Below are 18009 nucleotides of genomic sequence, written 5' to 3' on the forward strand. Positions count from 1 at the left end.
CCGAAAATAAAAAAAAAAGAGAGCAAATTGCACACAATCAGTAACGAAGTACAAAACAAGGGAATTTGCCAAATGGAAGGGAAATTGGACCAAACAACCTTACAGAATTTAGAAATAACAGTCATCGACGATAGTGAAAACCTGTCTCTAGAGGACGACAAGGACACTGTAACTTCAGGGAGGGATGATCTGCAAGATTTAGCGAATAAGGTAAAGGATCTTGTAGGTACGGGTGGAGGAGCAGGAAGGAAAGAAGATTCATGGGATGAACACATAAATGTAAAATTAGAGGAAAAAGTGCAGGAAGCTGTGAGCAAAGCCATGGAGGATGCCCTACCACAAACACAGGGTAAGTAGAACATTACCCTCCTAGAGGGGAAGAAAAGAAAAAAAAAAAAAAAAATTTAATAGATAGCAACAATTTTAATGAACGGAGATGGTGTTGGTGTAGGTGTATGAGGGATGTTAGAATGAAGGTTTTGAGGATTGTAGAATGATGTTGTAAGTGTTGTAGAATTAAGGTTGTAAGGGTTGTAGAATAGTGTTGTAAGTGTTGTAGAATGAAGGTTGTTATGGGTATGTGACCCAAGTGTTTTTCTAGGTTATAGAAGAACAATGTGGCCTGGTGATTAACGACACCAGGGGGGTGATATACCCGAAGGGTGTATTAAAAATAAAGAAAAGAAAGAAAGGTGAAAGAATGAGTAAAGGTGTGTATGTAAGAGTTCGCATTTTAGGGTGTGTGTGTATAGGATTTCGCATTTCAGGGTGTGTATGTGTAGGATTTCGCATTTGGCGGGAGTAAGATATCTTATTTAGAATGTGTAGGAGTTCGCATTTCGGAGTATAAAATTTCGCGCCAAAGATTTTATGATTTCGCACTTAAGCTTAAGGGTTCAGGGTATAAGAACAACAATGTGGCCTGCTACGTTAGCCACCCCCTTGGGGGGAGTCAATCCGAAGGATGTATAAAAGAAAGAGAGAAGAAAAAAGGAAAGGAAAGAAGGAATGAAAAGAATTAGAAATAAGGGAAAAGAAGGAAAAAGAAGCGTGTTTCTAGGTTTAAGGTTCAGGGAAGGTGGAAAGGAGGTGTTGTTTGTGCAGAATAATTGGAAAATTAGAGTTCAAAGTTCAGGGTTTATGGTTAAGGGTTCATGATTTAGGGTTCAGAATTTTGTGATATAAGAATTCGGGTTTAGGGTTTAGGTTTTAGTGTTTGTACTAGGAGGAATTCGAATTTCAGGGTTTAGGGTTCACGGTTTATGGATTTAGGGTTTAGGGATTCCGAGTTTAGGTTTTAGGGTTTAGGTTTCAGGATTTAGGGTTTAGGTTTTTGAAGATTTAAGTTTTAGGGTTTAAAGGTATAGGAATTCGATTTTTGGTTTATGAGTTAAGGGTTTGAGGGTGTAGGAATTCGGATTTAGGGTTTATGGTTCATCCATTAGTGTATATGAGTTGGATTTGGGGTTTAGAGGTCAGGGTTTGAGGTTATAGGAATTCGGATTTCGGGTTTAGGGTTCATGATTTAGGTTCCAGTATTTAGGTGTATGGGAATTATGATTTTGGGTTTATGATTCGAGGTTTATCGTCTGATGTTTAAAAGAATAATGGGGGTTTGTAAGGGAAAGATTCCTCGAGAAGAGTAGGTTACCTCCGATAAATTAAAGGAGGCACCTGTGCCTGTTGGAGGAAAAACTCCTCGTAGACAGGTAAACCGCACAAGGGGTCCAACCAATCAAGGGGGACAACCGGTCAACCGGGGTCCAACCGGACAAGGGGAAGGAACTGGAGAGGGGAGAAACTGGACAACCCGTGTCCAACCGGACATGGGGGAGACTGAACAAGGGGGAAATGAATCCGGACAAGAGGTCCAACCGGACAAGGGGAAACCTAACAAGGTGCAATAGGACAAGGGGGGAAGGAAACCGGACAAGGGGAGAAAGGAAAACGGACAAGGGGGGAAAGGAAACCGGACAAGGGAGAAAGGAAACCGGACAAGGTGGAAGTGGACAAGGGGAAGTGGACAAGGGGAACCGAACAGGGGAAAAGAACCGGACAATCCGAGTCCAACAGAACAAGGGGGAAGGAAACCGGACAACCCTGGTCCAACGGGACAAACGGTCCGACCCGACAAGGGGGAGAACCCTCGAAGTGCAGCGTGGAAAGGGTGCATCAAAAAAAAAAAAAGAGGAAAGTGACAGGAAAGAGAAAGAAGGAGAAAGAATGAGAAAGAAAGAGAAGGACGAAAAGGAATGAGAAAAAATGAGAATGAATGGAGAATGAAAGAAAGAGAAAGAAAGGAGAATGAAAAAGGAAGAAAAGATGAAAGAAGGAAGGGTAGAAGGGGAAGAAGAGAAGAATCTACTTTACTACTACTCATTCATACACACTATCTTCCTTGCCACTCTCATTCACTGTTTGTTCCCGGCTTTCTTCCTTTGTAGTTGAAGACTGCAGCATGAATACTGCGCTATGTGATCGTGTGAAATGTGTAACGACTAATTGGTTTAATGACAGAATAACTAAGGCCTATCAAAAACAAACCTGGGTAAAGGAAAAACTCTATTCGCAATAGTTAATGGCATTATAAGGAATAGTATTCCTTATGAATAATAGAAAAGAAGGAAATAGCTACCACGAACCCTTTGTGCACATTGAGTGTACATATATGTTCTGTTTCTCCTTCTTTCTTCCTCCATTTGTGCAGTGTCAATTTTGGAATACCGACGTCAAAAATAGACTGGAAAGTCTGTCTAAGGCTATGACCAATACAGAGACAGGGGACTATAATCTATGCAAAGACACTGGTCAGAAGACAGATGGCACATCAAATAAGGAAGCAAATAGAAAAGCTTGTGAATACATTGTTAAAGGTTTGGAACACATATATAAGATTGGGAAATCTGGGGGGTGGACGAGGGATGATCCTGATCAACGAAATAAGATGGAACGTAACCAACAATTTGGTCAAACTATGTCATGCTTTCTACTGAATGCTTACGCAAATAAATTGAAGGAGGATGCAAAGGAACCGAAACCAACTTCTTGTGATGTAGAACAAGGCATAAAAAAAGCCTTTGAAATCGCAGCGAGGAAGCGCGAAACGTGGTGCAAGGATAACGGTAATTGTGTTGAATGTACAAGGCAAGAGAATCTAACTTGCACATTAGACGTGAAAGACAATCTGTGGGATGCAGATGGAAGTAAAGGGTGCATGGACGACCATAATAATATAGAAAACAAAGTAAAAGGGTTACTTGGGAAGGATGACAGAGTAAAACGAACTCTGAAGAGCATATGTAAGTAAAATCTTTTTTTTTTTCTCGAACCTACCATCACTGAACCGGACAAGGGGGGGAAAGGAAACCGGATACTGAGTGAACTGGACAAGGGGGGTGAACTGGACAAGGGGGGTGAACCGGACCGGACAACAGGAATAACGGAACAGGACATACGATAGTTAACGAACATACGAGCATACCATCCCATTATCATGCACAAGCCAGTTCATATATTTTCTATCCTGACCCCCACCCTTTCCCCCCTTTCTTCTTCTTTTTTTTTTCTTCCATAGGCAGAGATTGCACCAAGAAGGATAAACTATGTGAACGTTTGGAGTGCATAGCACATAATTGGTTCGAGGACAGAATAAATAATGCCGAGGTAAAACGGGACTGGGTAAGTAAACAATGCTATTTGCTATGGTCAACTTTTTATTTCAGTGAACCTTATGTCTTATAAATGAAACAATGGAAAGGGGCAGCTATAAATTATATACATGTATATATGTATATATATGTACGTATATATATATGTATATATGTATATTTATGTGTATATGTATGTATATATATATGTGTGTGTATTCCGTTCTTCTTTTTTGTTCTCCTTTCCTTTTTGTACGCAGTGTCCATTTTGGAATCCAGATGCCATAAGTAGACTGAAGGAGCTGTCTGAAGCTGTGACCACTAATAGTGAATCTATGGGGGATGAGTGTAAGAACTTTCAGGGGAAAGATGCGTCAGATGATGATGCTAATAAAAAAGCATGTAAATTAATTACTGCAGGTTTAAAGGGCATTTATCAGCTTCAAGAGGGTGAGACAGAGAAGAACAAGAAGAAAGCAAGGAATAATAGGCTAACAAGTCAAACTATGTATTGCTTGTTTCTGAATGCCTATGCGGACAAATTGAAACAGCAGGTTAAATCCCCCTGTAATATCACGGAAGAGACCATAAGGAAGGTATTTGAAATCGGAAATAGAAAGAAAGAGGAATGGTGTGTGCATAAGGAAACTAATCAGAAGAATGATTGTGTTGAATGTAAAAGGGAACCTAATCTAACTTGCACGTTAGACGTGAATGATGACCTACGGAGAACAGATGATAGTTGCTATAAGAACAAAGATGATATAGGGCCCAAAGTGCAGGAAGTGTTCGACAAGGGGACGTTTGACCCAAAAAAGAAGGAAATAGAGAAAGCTCTGGATATTCTAACTGATATAAATTCTCTAAATAAGGAATTATGTGATCGCGTAAAGTGTATATACCATAGGTGGGGTGAAAACAGAAAAGACAATAGCGGAACGTATCAAGACTGGGTAAGGAACAACATTGTCCACTGTGTCTAATAATAGAACCATGGATATTGTGTGCATATATTATCCGCCCTTATATTGGGGAAGTACAAAACCACATGTTGTGCACTATATATAAGTATTCACATATATATATGTATGTATATATATGTTCCATTTTTTTCTTGTATGTAGGAAAAGTTTTGGAAGGACGACGTTAAGGGATTATTGGAAAGACTCTCTAAGGATACACTTAACGAAAGTGAAAAAATGGATCAGCACTGTACGAGCCTCAGTGGGGCAGACAAAAAGGCTTGTGAAATCATGGTTAGGGGCTTAGAACATATATATAAAATTGAAAGGGGGACTGACCAAAACAATAGTCCACAGAAGAAAGACGATAACCTCATATTTCACCGAACTTTCTCTTGTATGTTATTGAATATATTCGCTGATGAAATGAAAGAGAAATGTCAAGCCAAGAAGGAAGAAATAGAAAAAGGCATAACTCATGCCTTTCAGCAGAGTGAAGAAATTAAAAAAGGAATATCCCCATGCAGTACTGAAGGTGATTTGTGTCCATTGTGCATCAGGGAGGAGGGTTATACATCTTGCAAAATAAGCCAAGGGGACAGAAATCCAATAGAGGACAGAATGAAAAAGATGTTCACTGATAAAAACGCAAAAACGGAAGTGAAGGAAGCTATGAAAGAAATAGACACCATATGCCGACCTGAACCACCACAACCAGCTGCCACTAAACCTGCCACAACGAAACCGGTTGTACTACCAAGTGCAGGAGGAGCAGGTAGGAGTGCAACTACCCCAAGTAATACAGGTAAGTCAGATTCTGTACAATGTGGAAATGGCAATGAAGTGGTTGGTGGCCAAAAGGAGGCCCTAAAGTGCCTTGGTCTGGACAATGATGGCAGCGATAATCATACTCGTAGCAGTCAGGACGAGGAGGAGGACCAAGTTGCCGCCAGAAATAAGCATACATCACATGTGACTGTGGTTGACACTGGCACTACTGTCATTGCAGGTCCTGCATTACAGGATAGTGAAAAGAAGGGCAGTGGTACTCTACCTCCAGGTCATAAGGATGCCCACACTCCAAGTACTGGTACTGACACCCAAACTCCTTCAGGATCTAGCAATTCTCAAGGTCCAGGTCAAGGTTAAGGATCGTAAAAATAAAAATGAAAAAGCGGACATTTCCAATAAATGTGAACTAGGGAAGGGTGGACCTACAACATCCTACATAATACCACTCATTAATATACTAAAAACAACACTTCCCCGTCATCTTGACTTACTTCTTAGGTGGAGAAAAGACTGGATCCGGCTCACAGGTCCCCACCGAGACGAAGCAAGCAGGAGAAGTTGATACTTCACCTGGAACTAATGATGGTCACCCATCTACACCAAACCCTCCCAATATTAACTCTAAACCGGAACAGACAAGTGGTAGTCAGAGTGGCCAGGATGGTGCTGGTGTTCAGACTCCTAGTTCCGAAACTTTAACTCCTAAGGATCCTGGTACACGCATTACTAAGGATGATCAGGATGGTGGAAAGAGTACCACGCTGAATGAGCCAGTTAAGGAAGGCTCCAATAAGGAACAGTTACCCAAAGCGGCGGATAATAATCCAATAGCACCACCATCATCACTTGGAACAGGTTCTACAGCAGCAAAAGGTCGTCTAGGGGCGGGTGGCGGTGCCACCTCCCTTCCCCTTCAACCAGTTCATAGAAAGATGGATAACCCTTCTGACCTCCTTACCCCATACCTTCCTACCATTCCTGTGTTCCTTGGTATGTCTGCAATGAGTTATCTCCTTTGGAAGGTAAAGAAAATAAAAGAAAAAAAAGAAAAAAAAAAAAAGAACAAAAAAAAAAAAAAGAAAAAAAAAAAAAAAAGGGGAGGGTTTCATACTTAAGAGTTGCGGGATTCTATACTTAGGGTGTGCAAGATTTCACATTTAGGGAGTGTGTAGGATTTCGCATTTTAGGGCTGTGTGTAGGATTTCACGCTTAGGGTAACAGTGTAGGATTTCACACTTGGGTTTGAAGTAGTAATTACTGTTGCGTGAACAATATTTTGCACCCCTAATAAAGAAACATTTTCTCCCTTTTTTTTTTTTTTTTTTTTTTTTACCTTCTGCTTTCAGTATTTTACCCTCGGTAAGCGAAGACGACGTCATAGAAGAGAGGAACACTTAACCTCTCCTCCCTTAGATGAACAACCCCTTGCTCATGTGGACGACCAGGACGGTCCATATGAATATACCTTAGTAAAGGAATGCAAACCTCGTTCTACGCCCATAAAAAGGAGGAAAAAACGGGATGTTGGTCGCTGTCGTGCTGGTCGTCGTGGTGTAGGTCGCCGCATGATTATTGATATTCATTTAGAAGTCTTAGACGAATGTCAGAAAGGGGACCTACATTCGTCGAAGGAAAACTTTTTTGAAATTTTGGTTCAAGAATTTATGGGATCTGAACTTATGAAAGAAGAAAACGTTCCTAAGGAAGAGGTTCCAAGTTCAGATTTCGGGTTTAAGGTTGATGTTCCTAGGGAACAGGTTCAAAGTTGAGTTTCCGGGTTGAGGGTTCATGTTCCTAAGGAACATGTTCCAAGTTCAGATTCCGGGTTTAGGGAATGAAGACTTTGTTCCTATGGAAGGTGTTCCAAAGGAACAGGTTCCAAGTTCAGGTTCAAATTTAGGTTTTAGGGAGGAAGGCTTTATTCCTAAGGAACAGGTTTCATGTTCAGGTTCCGCGTTTTAGGGTGTAGTAAATATATTTTTTTTTTTTTTTTGTATTGTATGAAAGTGTCCATTTTCATGTGTGGTCAATATAAGCTGGGAAAAAAGTTTTTCCCAGTTCACAGATGTGTTGGGAAAATTTTTTATTCTGAAGATCCAAAATATATGTTCATTAGAATTTTTTTGTTATAGTTTTTTATTTTCATAAATTTTTTTCCTTCAAATGCTTTTTTTTTTTTTGGCTAATTTTCTGTGACAAATTAATTAGGACATCCTTTTTTTGACAAATTTCTTCTTTTTTTTTTTTGTGCAATTTTTTCTGTGTGACAAATTTATATTAGGGCACATTTCTTTTTTTCTTTTGGACAACTTCCCCTTTTTGTGCAATTTTTTATGTGTGACAACTTTTTATTAGAGCATTTATTTCTTTTTGGACAATATTTTTTTGACTAATATTACATTTAAATTATAATTAAAAAAATGGGAAAGAACGCTAGCTTCATCTCTATTTCATGTAAACTTCGTTATTCCCGTTCTGTGTGAACTGTGCATCTAACAGATGTGTATAACCATAAAAGAAGAAGGGGGCGTGAATCTCCTCCGCGAGAACCTATGCGCGAACCCGCGCAAATTCTCGCAACTTGGTAGAACTTTTTCTAATGTCCATAATTGGAATTAGGAAAAAAGGACAAAAAAATTATTAGAACAAAAAAAATTATTAAGATAAAAATTTTATAACAGAATGAATAAGCATTTTTTTTAATTCTTCAATAAAAAAAAATTTTACCGAACAAATCAAAATAAAGTGGGGAAAATTTTTTTCACATGCACTTATATTAATTACTCATGAACGTAAACACTTTCATCCAATATAAAACGAAAAAAAAAAAAAAAAAAAAATATTTACTACACCGTAAACCCCGAATCTGAACTGGGAACCTGTTCCATATGAACACATCCCTCAGGAACATGAACACTAAACCCTAAACCTGGAACCGCAAACCCGGAATCTGAACTTGGAACCTGTTCCTCAGGAACCTCTCCCTTAGGAACAGAGTCGTCTTCCCTAAACCCGAAACCTGAACTTGGAACCTCTTCCCTAGGAACACTTCCCTTAGGAAGGAAGTCTTCTTTCATGAACTCATTTCCCATGAATTCTTGAACCAAAATTTCAAAAAAGTCTTCCTTCGTCGAATGTAGGCCCCCTTTTTGACATTCGCCTAGGACTTCTAAATGAATATCAATAATCATGCGGCGACGTACACCACGGCGACGATGACCAGGAACCCGCTTTTTCCTCCTTTTTATAGGCGTAGAACGAGATCATCTTTCCTTTACTAAGGTATATTCACGTGGACCAGGTTGGTCCACATGGTCAACAATCTGCTGTTCTAAGGATGGACCAAGTGCTTTAGGAGCTCTTCTGTAACGTTTTGTTCCCCTACTAAGCATTCCAAAGTACTGAACAAAAAAAAAAAGGGAGAGAACATGTTTCTTTCATGCGCGTGTTAAATGTTTGTTCACACGCAACAGTAATTACTACTTCAAACCCTAAAATGCGAAATCCTACACACACATCCCTAGAATGCGAAATACTACATACACACCGTATAAAATGCGAAATCCTAAAAACACACATCAAAATGTGAAATCATATACCCTAAACCCTTAACCTTAAACCTTACAGCCTTAACCCTAAACTCTGAACTCTAGACCCTAAACCCCGAAACCTAAAATCCTGAACTCTGAACCCTAAACCCTAAAAACTGAACCCCGAACCCTAAACCCTCAACACTGAACAATAAATGCTGAACCTTAAAACCTGAACCATTAACCCTAAACCCTTAAAATTAAGACCTAAATCCTGAACCTTAAACCCTGAACACTAAAACTTAAACTGTAAACCCTGAACCCAAAAACCTAAATGTATGAACCTTAAGTCCTGAATCCTAAATCTTGAAGCCATGAACACTAAAGCCTGAACGCTAAAGGCTGAACGCTAAAGCCTGAACCCTAAATCCTGAACCCTAAACCCTAAACCCTAATCCCTAAACCCTAAAAACCCTGAACCCTAAACCCTAAACCCTAAACCCTAAACCCTAAACCCTGAACACTAAACCCTGAACCCTAAACCCTGAACCCTGAAAACTGAACCCTAAACCCTAAACCCTAAACCCTAAACCCCAAACCCTAAACCCCAAACCCTAAACCCCAAACCCTAAACCCCAAACCCTAAACCCCAAACCCTAAACCCCAAACCTTAAACCCCAAACCCTAAACCCCAAACCCTAAACCCCAAACCCTAAACCCCAAACCCTAAACCCCAAACCCTAAACCCCAAACCCTAAACCCCAAACCCTAAACCCCAAACCCTAAACCCCAAACCCTAAACCCTAAACACAAAACCCTAAACACAAAACCCTAAACCCATGGAACATTCCAATTCTTGAAGTTGCCTAATCTTGCATAGCTTCTTAAGGTCCTTAACTTTGCTGAATTCCTTAACCTTTTTGACATCCTATAATTGAATAGAAGAGGAAGGGGAAGAGAAGTTTGCTATTCCTGAGCAATAATAAGCGGAGAGTGGAAGATTATGTTGTGGAAATTGTCTATATAAGAGCGCACATATCTATTCATACATAGTTCCTGAAGTTTTTTTTATATAATGTTTAGTTAATTCGATCTGTAAACATAGCTGCTCCAGTAAATGTTAGCATATTTATACACTTGGGAAAAGGCCAATGGTTTACGTTCAAAATGAATAATTGACATCATTAATTTTGAGTGATGACCTTAAAATAACAGATGTACATAAATGAATAGCGCACGCTGAGAATTCTTGCTTAGGGAAAAGTAGTGTTAACATATAGGAGAAATAAATGGGGGAGTTATGAATGAGAATACAGCGCTTGGAATAAATATGCACAGTGGAATAGTGTAGTGCATAAATGAAATGTGTATAAAGAATTGGAATTCTTCTCTGTCCTCTATTTTGTTACTATAAGGCTTCTGTTCATACTTTTGTTCTGAATAAATAGATTTAAATGTTCGAACACAGATATATAGTGTGTTCCTGTTGTTTGAAAAATTAAGCAGCGCATATATACTTAAGGAAATAAGTTTTCTCATGTGTATGTTTGTAATCATCATCACACGCCGCAACAGCAACAACAGCAGAAGAAATAAGCATAGAATGCTTGTACACATGTTCACGCTTTCCTTACTTTTTTTATCCTCTAAATATATGAACAATATTAACATAAATTTATTATATATACTGCAGAAAAGTGTAGTATTATTATTATAGAGATGCGTACACCTTGTTTTTTTGCTTCATATATGCGTATGAATGCTATTTAGAGAAATTATGTAATAAAAGATTACACATACAAACAATGGTAGCAGCGGCCGTAGAACCAACCATGTCGGTAATTCTATCATTTAAAAAAGTACATTCATGAGTATATATACATGAATGTATATGTACATATGAATACATATAACATATATATATAAGTATATGTACGTATATATAGGTATATGTGTACCCACCTTGTTAATGACATTTGTAGGAGGAGTATTTGGAAAAATTGTCCTTCTATGAAGAGACCTATGGTAAGTTCAAGAGTGGTTGTGAAGAATGTGATACTACATCTAAACAGATATTGGGGGAGAAAGTGGTCGAGTTCTCCGGAATTGCAGCCTATAAGGATAAAATTCTGGAGGCGTATTGTTGCATATCGAAGATGAAACCGAGACAACAACGACTCTATAGGCAGCGCTGCAATTTTTTGTACTACTGGATGGGAAATGAATTAATGGACGCCTTAAGTGAGGACCAATTTCCAGCGGTAATAGGAGATATCGGGCGAGCGTTGGAAAATTTCTTTAAACTGCGCCACTGTAGTATTGTGGACACCAATAATACTGACAAAGACCTCTTCAAAAAAAGGAAAGGGGTATTTGAATATTTTCAGGAGTGGGGAACCGTAGAGTTCCTTGCACTGAAGCCTGATTCCCAGTGCACTGATAAATATGGTACCTATTTAAAGAAAATTGTTCCAATATATAAGGACGTAAAACAGGAGTGTGAAAGGATTTCTTTTAAGGGTGATACATATTGTGAGAAACTTAAGAAAATGTTCACAGAGGACAACGATCCGGGGAAGTTAATATTGAAGTGTGCTCCGGGATTGGCAGGACACGGTGCAACTCCATCGCAGCTGGTACTTCAACACGGACCTGAGTCCATACTTGGTTCTGAGGGTCTTCAAAGTAGTACTGGATCTGCCTCTAACATTACCCCCACCGCTCCCATCGTATCTTCCGCATTCGCAACCATTGTATTACCCACAGCCCTATTCCTTCTATATAAGGTAATTATCATAATTACAATTAAAAGTGAAATTATAAATAATATAATAATAATGCTTATTATCATTTCTTTCTTATATAAACAATAAATATAGAACAGAATAGACTATGCTGTGGACATATATACATTTATATATAACCTATATATATATGTATAGGTACATATATATATGTCTACATATATGTACTTATATATGAATATACGAATATGTATATGCATATATGTATATGTATGTTTATATATATACATATGTCTTCATTTTCCTTCCTCTTTATTAGTATACTCCATTATCTTCTTGGTTTGGTAACCAATTTAAGGGAAGAAGAAAAGGATCTACTAGCCAGCACAACTTCGACACTTCAGGAGAAACATCCACCCAATATTCATCAAGAGAACATTCCACAATAGCCTCAACACTAGGTTCTGCAACAATAGGGGACTCAACAGACAATTCTACCATATATAATGGTAGGCCAACACCATCTATCACCAGAAGGGGAAAGGCAAATGATGGTAGAAGAAGACAACATAATGGAAATAATATACGTTATCAACGCATGTAAAGTGATCTGATGTGCTGGTGGGGGCTATAGAAATGGACAACTGGCTAAATTGACAACTGTGCGCATAAAAAAAAGGCAGTAAAAGCAGTGTAAGCCAAGCCCCCCTTCTTTTTTCGGTTGCTTCCTTATTTGCCTGCTTACCTTTTATTGTGCTCGCCATTTTCTTTTCATTTTATAGGTAGACGGATTTTTTTTTTTTTTTTGCTTCTTTTTTTAATATTATGAATTAATTCAATTGAATTTTTTTCTTCTTTTTTTTTTTGTTGTGCCAGTGTTTGTCCTTAAAATATTAATTCTTTTTCGCATACTGAAACATGTGTGACATGGTGTAAAAATTTGTGTAATTGTACACACAGTTCCTTTCTTCTTTTTTTTTTTGTAAGAACACACTTTTTTTTTTTTTTTTTTTGCGAAGATGAGAAGAGCAGAACACATGTGTGACATGGTAAAAAATTGGTGTAATTGATACACAGTTCCTTTTTTTTTTTTTTTTTTCTTTTTTGGACAATTTTTTCTGCGACAAATTAGTGCATTTTTTTTTTCTGGTGCAATTTTTTCTGTGTGATAAATTTATATTAGGGCACATTTTTTATTTTTTTTGCAATTTTTTTTGTGTGACAAAATTTATATTAGGGCATTTTTTGGACATTTTTTTTTTGGCATCCTTTTTTTTGGTTAATTTTTTCTGTGTGACAAATTTATATTAGGGCATTCTTTTTTTTGGTTAATTTTTTCTGTGTGACAAATTTATATTAGGGCATTCTTTTTTTTGGACAATTCTTTTTTTTGCAATTTTTTTTTTGTGACAAAATTTTATATTAGGGCACTTTCTTTTTTTTGGTTCAATTTTGTTCTGTGTGACAAAATTTATATTAGGGCATATTTTTTTTTTTTTTCTTTTGCAATTTTTTCTGTGTAACAAATTTACATTAAGGCAATTTTTTTTTTGACAACTTTTATAACATTTCTTTTTTTTGGTGCAATTTTTCCTGTGTGACAAATTTATATTAGAGCATTTCTTTTTTTTTTTTGGCTAATTTTTTCTGTGACAAATTTATGAGGGTATTCTTTTTCTTTTGGACAATTTTTTTTTTTTTTTTTTGTGGAGGAGGAGAAGAAGCGCACATATGTGATATGGTAAAAAATTTATGTAATTGTATACACAGTTCCTTTCTTTTTTTTTTTTTTTTTTTATGCTTCCTTTTTTAACTTTTCCCTGTATGGATTAAAAGAAGAAGCATCTAGTTAGCACATTTGTTTTTTTTTGAAGATGTACATTTTGATGGGGGTTATTTTCTTCGGGCAATTGCTCCTTCACGTTGAAATGGGAAATATTAAAAAGAAGAAAAAGTTCATTTAAAAAAGAAGAGGGGTGGTGATGAATTAAACAAATATTATTGTTCAATTGTTGTATTGTCACAAAACAATGGTTCCTATGCAAAAATTAATAGTATGTATGCGTGTTAAACTTAAAAAAAAAAGGGGAAACGCGTGGTCTAAGAATTTTTCGCGGATCAAAAGTTAAACGGAAACTTATATCTTTTGTCATTTAATGATGCATTAAAGCTGTGCACATTCATGTAGTAATGTTAATATTAAATTAAAGAAATATTCTCTAAAGAAGAACAAAAAAATAACAGAGTGAATTCCTTCGTTACACGTGAACAAAATAGGATTTATTAGATTTAAGAAAGAACGGGGACATTAAAAAATGCAATGTCTCTCAGAGCAGCCTATACTTTTTCGAATGTAAGCATAATAACACATTATGTGTATCGCTTAATAGAAGGAAAGTGAATGGTTGTTATTACATTTCACTTTCATTCCATGCCCCTATCACGGTTATATCAAAGTGTGTTTTGTAATAAATGCTCTAAATATACAATTTTCTTTATCAAACAGACACACATGTTTTCTTCTCTTCCCTTTCATACATTCCTCAAACAACCAAGCCAAGATTAGCATCAACACTCTTTGTAACACCTACTAAGAATTATGAGCATGATATATATCCCCGCTAACCCTTACCCACATATGTTCCATTTATATTTATTCTCTTCCCTTTTATTGTGTACTAAAATATGGACTTTAACTTGTTCATACATAGGCTACTTACTATGGGTCCCATTAGGAACATGGGGAAGCGGAACCACGTGGTACGACACCATGTAACCCTTCTTTTATCGTTCTCCTTATAATAATGTCACGCTAATAAGAAAATGTAGGGCACATTGAAATTTTGGAACTAAGCTAACCGAATGATCGATATGATCCAGATGAACCATATAATTATATATATACGTTTAACTTGAACAACACAAGCATGCAAAAAATTCATAGTCCGTAATTAGGCAGTTTTATGCTTTGTATGAGCTAAGTGGCTTATATATACGCCATATGGATAGTACATAACTATAGAAACCATAGTAGTATTGAAGTTTTGTCTGTACTATTCATCGCCAGAGGGCGACACACCCTGACGGTGGGGTCATCCTTGTCTTTGAAATCCTCCCTTTTGGGATTTCCCCCGTTGGAGGCCCCCCTCCCCTCCTAAACTTATCATACAACCCGCCCAAAATGCGAAACAGGGAAGAAGTTAAAATGTGTAACGTCCATGGAACTAATCAGCGAGAGTGGAAATGTCAAACTGGGGGAGGGAGTAATATAGGTGTGGGAGAGAGAATGCTAAATTTACTGCCTGTGTGACAGGTCCAGCACATTCCCCTGTTAGACGGGTAGAGGCGGGAACTCTACATATGTGCGATGTCGTTTTTACTTTAGTTCTTCAGATTCGAATAACTCCTGTTGTATATTCCATATGGAAGCACACTACGGCAACCTACACGTTAACCATAATTATGGTTATATTTTCCTAATTGAGAAATATGGTACCATAAGGTAGAAATGCTATGTTCACTATTAAGGATGAACCTGAAATATCTATATGGAGGAATGCATAGAGAAAAGTGTAATAAATGAATATTTACTATCACAAATGGAAGTTAACGGGGAAATTTCTGCACTGCAGCTGTATAGTTTATAGAATTGGAGATTATATTATATACAAAACCATTCAGATCATAATTTATCTTTTTATATTTTTTCCTACATTCTTTCTATATTACATACACTTCATACAAGTATAGAAAAAAAAGGAAGTACATACACATGCATAACAACGTTGTGGAAATGTGTACACTTCTTCCTTCCTCATTCCTTCCTTCTGATAAGAATGCAGAAATTGCATAAAGGAGGAAGGCACATTCATCCTTCCGCTTTTCCCTCCCCTTCCTTTTAAAAGAAATGCAATAAGTGAATAAGGGAGGAATGTTCTTTACTCCACTTTCCCTTCCTCCTTAAAAAAAATGCAGAAAGTGTATAAGGAAAGGGAAGGTGGCTGCTTCTCCTCTCTTTGAGGAGAATGTAAAAAGAGTATATAGGAAGGGAAGGAAGGAGAAAGGAAGGGAAGAATGCTCAATTAGTGTATAATGTGCACATCGTTCCACATATATAAATAAACTATGTGTAATGCACTCAGATGGTGGAGAGAAAAGGAGGTGTGAAATCAATTCTGAAATATAATATGTATTGAAGGGGGTAAAGTGGAACTCACATAATATATATTTTGTGTTTAAGCTGTTTATAGTGTAATTGTAGGGAAAGAGAAAAAAAAGAAGGGATAAGGGAAAAAAAAAGGGAAGGGGGGTGAAAATTTATTATAACAAATCGATCATAAGGAGGAAGAGAGGGTGTAATGAACGAAACACTGTTATGAAGGTGCACACAACATTTCTCTCTTGAACAGAAGGGGTATATATCTGTGAACTATACACTCTTTTTTCTTTATTGGTATTGTGAATGCACATATTTTCCACTGAACATAAATGAATGTGCACATACTCCAAAAAGAAGAGTGTGCTACTTCTGCTTGAATTAAGTAGTATCTGTTAACATTATTGAATTATCTCTATGAATAGCCATAGAGCATAAATTAATAGTATGTGTAAAAATTCCTACTGAAATAGGAAATTGCTCTATTATTTGCGCAATAACGAAATAAGGTTAAGTGAAAGTAACGAGGTTTTAAATGGTCTCGTGCACAATTTAATAATGGAATGAACGGATAAAGAACTTATGAGGGGTTCGATTCTTTCTCCTTCCCTATTATTTTGTTGCTGAAGCATATTTATTCCTATCCTTGGCTGAACTATATATGTATGTAAAAATTTTATACACATGTATAGTATATGTTACAATCATTTGGAAAACTGAGAAGTATGCATCATGAGAAAGTAAAAATTTGATATATGTGCAAGCTCATAATCACTAAACGAGCGGAATTGTAGCACACATACAATTCCATTCATAATCATAAAACAAGGAATATTTTTGTACACATTCCTTTTGAATGATTGAACATTCTTAAAATATTTTATATATCAAAAAATGTGTATACACAATGGTGACAGGAGACGGCGAAGTACTTGGAGATTTGTTCTTTTTTTTAATTTAAAACTGGATGTACCACCACTACTATTACTACATATAATAATATTCTTCATGTGTTCATCATAATTCAATAGAAAAATGTAAAAAAAAAAAAAAAATACATGGAAGAATATCCACTTCCAACTCCTTCTCATTATGTATGTTCTATTCAATCTTAATTTACATTTCGTAGGATGAATGTTTAAAGGAATTACCCTCAAGGAAGTATTTCTACACTATGTTCGACGGGGGCATACAGTGTGAACGATGGGAACCTGAGGGGGAGAAGAGCAGAATAGAACAATTAGTGAAGACAGTATTAGGAATATACGTAGCGGCTGCCGCAAAATCAGAAAATGGAATTGTAAGGAACTACTGTTACGCGTGCACAATGGATACCACCCTTCCCGCCTACGGGAAGCGTTGTGAATTTTTTTATTATTGGTTAGGTGATAAAATAAATAAGGATGGAATTAAAACTCGCGACCCATTAGGAACAGTTCTGGAGACAATTTACCAATACCTAAGGCAATCGAAGTTTGAAAGTGGGTACAGTAGTGACTGTAACAATATATACAAGGGCACTAATGTTTACAAAGATCTTTTTAGTAATATGAAAATAGTATATGATTATTTCTATGACTACGCAGAATTACATACGCATATTAGCACCTGTGAGTCCCGGTGTGATGCAGAATATAAGGGGCACATAGAACAAATCACTAACGCATGTGAATATGTAAGAGTGCATTGCCCTGAAGGTGAAGTCCATAATGATCCATATTGTACCTGGTTCAATGGGGAGAAAAGGAAAGGTAAGAAGTACTGTGATCCGGAAGAATTAAGTAAACTGAAAGATCTGGACTGTAAACCCAAACCAAACCCTAATCCAAATCAAGCTGGAAGTAGTGGTTCGTTTTCCGATGCCGATCTTGGCCCTGACGCCGTCAGTGGTGGGGAAGGAAAGGGAGGGAGCGACGGTGGTGGTAGTCACAGAAAAGAAGGTACCGATGCTGCTAGCAGCAACGTCACATCCATTGCAGTTCCTTCTGCATTAGCTGCAGTAGGATTGCCCACAATTGCTGCTTTCCTCTTTTACAAGTATAAACCTTTCTTCTTCCGGAAGCACAACCATTCTGGAAATGGAAGAAGGAACAGAAGAAAAAGATCAATAATTCACCACGATTTGAACTCATCATTATCAGAAGACGACGACAACACTTCTACAGCAGAATATGCAAC

At 37.2% G+C, this 18009-nt stretch overlaps 2 protein-coding genes across 2 annotated transcripts; one reads left to right on the forward strand and one right to left on the reverse strand.

Annotated features, from left to right (window-relative positions):
* Window positions 1-2279: 2279 nt before the first annotated feature.
* On the forward strand, window positions 2280-7170 carry PCOAH_00004840 (SICA antigen; the record flags this gene model as incomplete). Its single annotated transcript, XM_020057299.1, has 9 exons — window positions 2280-2337; window positions 2445-2548; window positions 2708-3299; window positions 3575-3678; window positions 3908-4600; window positions 4772-5753; window positions 5900-6256; window positions 6330-6391; window positions 6748-7170. 9 exons carry the CDS (start codon window positions 2280-2282, stop codon window positions 7168-7170), a joined length of 3375 nt encoding a protein of 1124 aa, XP_019912866.1.
* Window positions 7171-8247: 1077 nt separating this feature from the next.
* On the reverse strand, window positions 8248-8592 carry PCOAH_00004850 (SICA antigen; the record flags this gene model as incomplete). The annotated part of the gene is made up of 1 exon (XM_020057300.1): window positions 8248-8592. One exon carries the CDS (start codon window positions 8590-8592, stop codon window positions 8248-8250), a length of 345 nt encoding a protein of 114 aa, XP_019912892.1.
* Window positions 8593-18009: the final 9417 nt, after the last annotated feature.

This window comes from Plasmodium coatneyi, chromosome 3 (genome assembly GCF_001680005.1).
Source record: "Plasmodium coatneyi strain Hackeri chromosome 3, complete sequence".
NCBI classification, from domain to species: domain Eukaryota; phylum Apicomplexa; class Aconoidasida; order Haemosporida; family Plasmodiidae; genus Plasmodium; species Plasmodium coatneyi.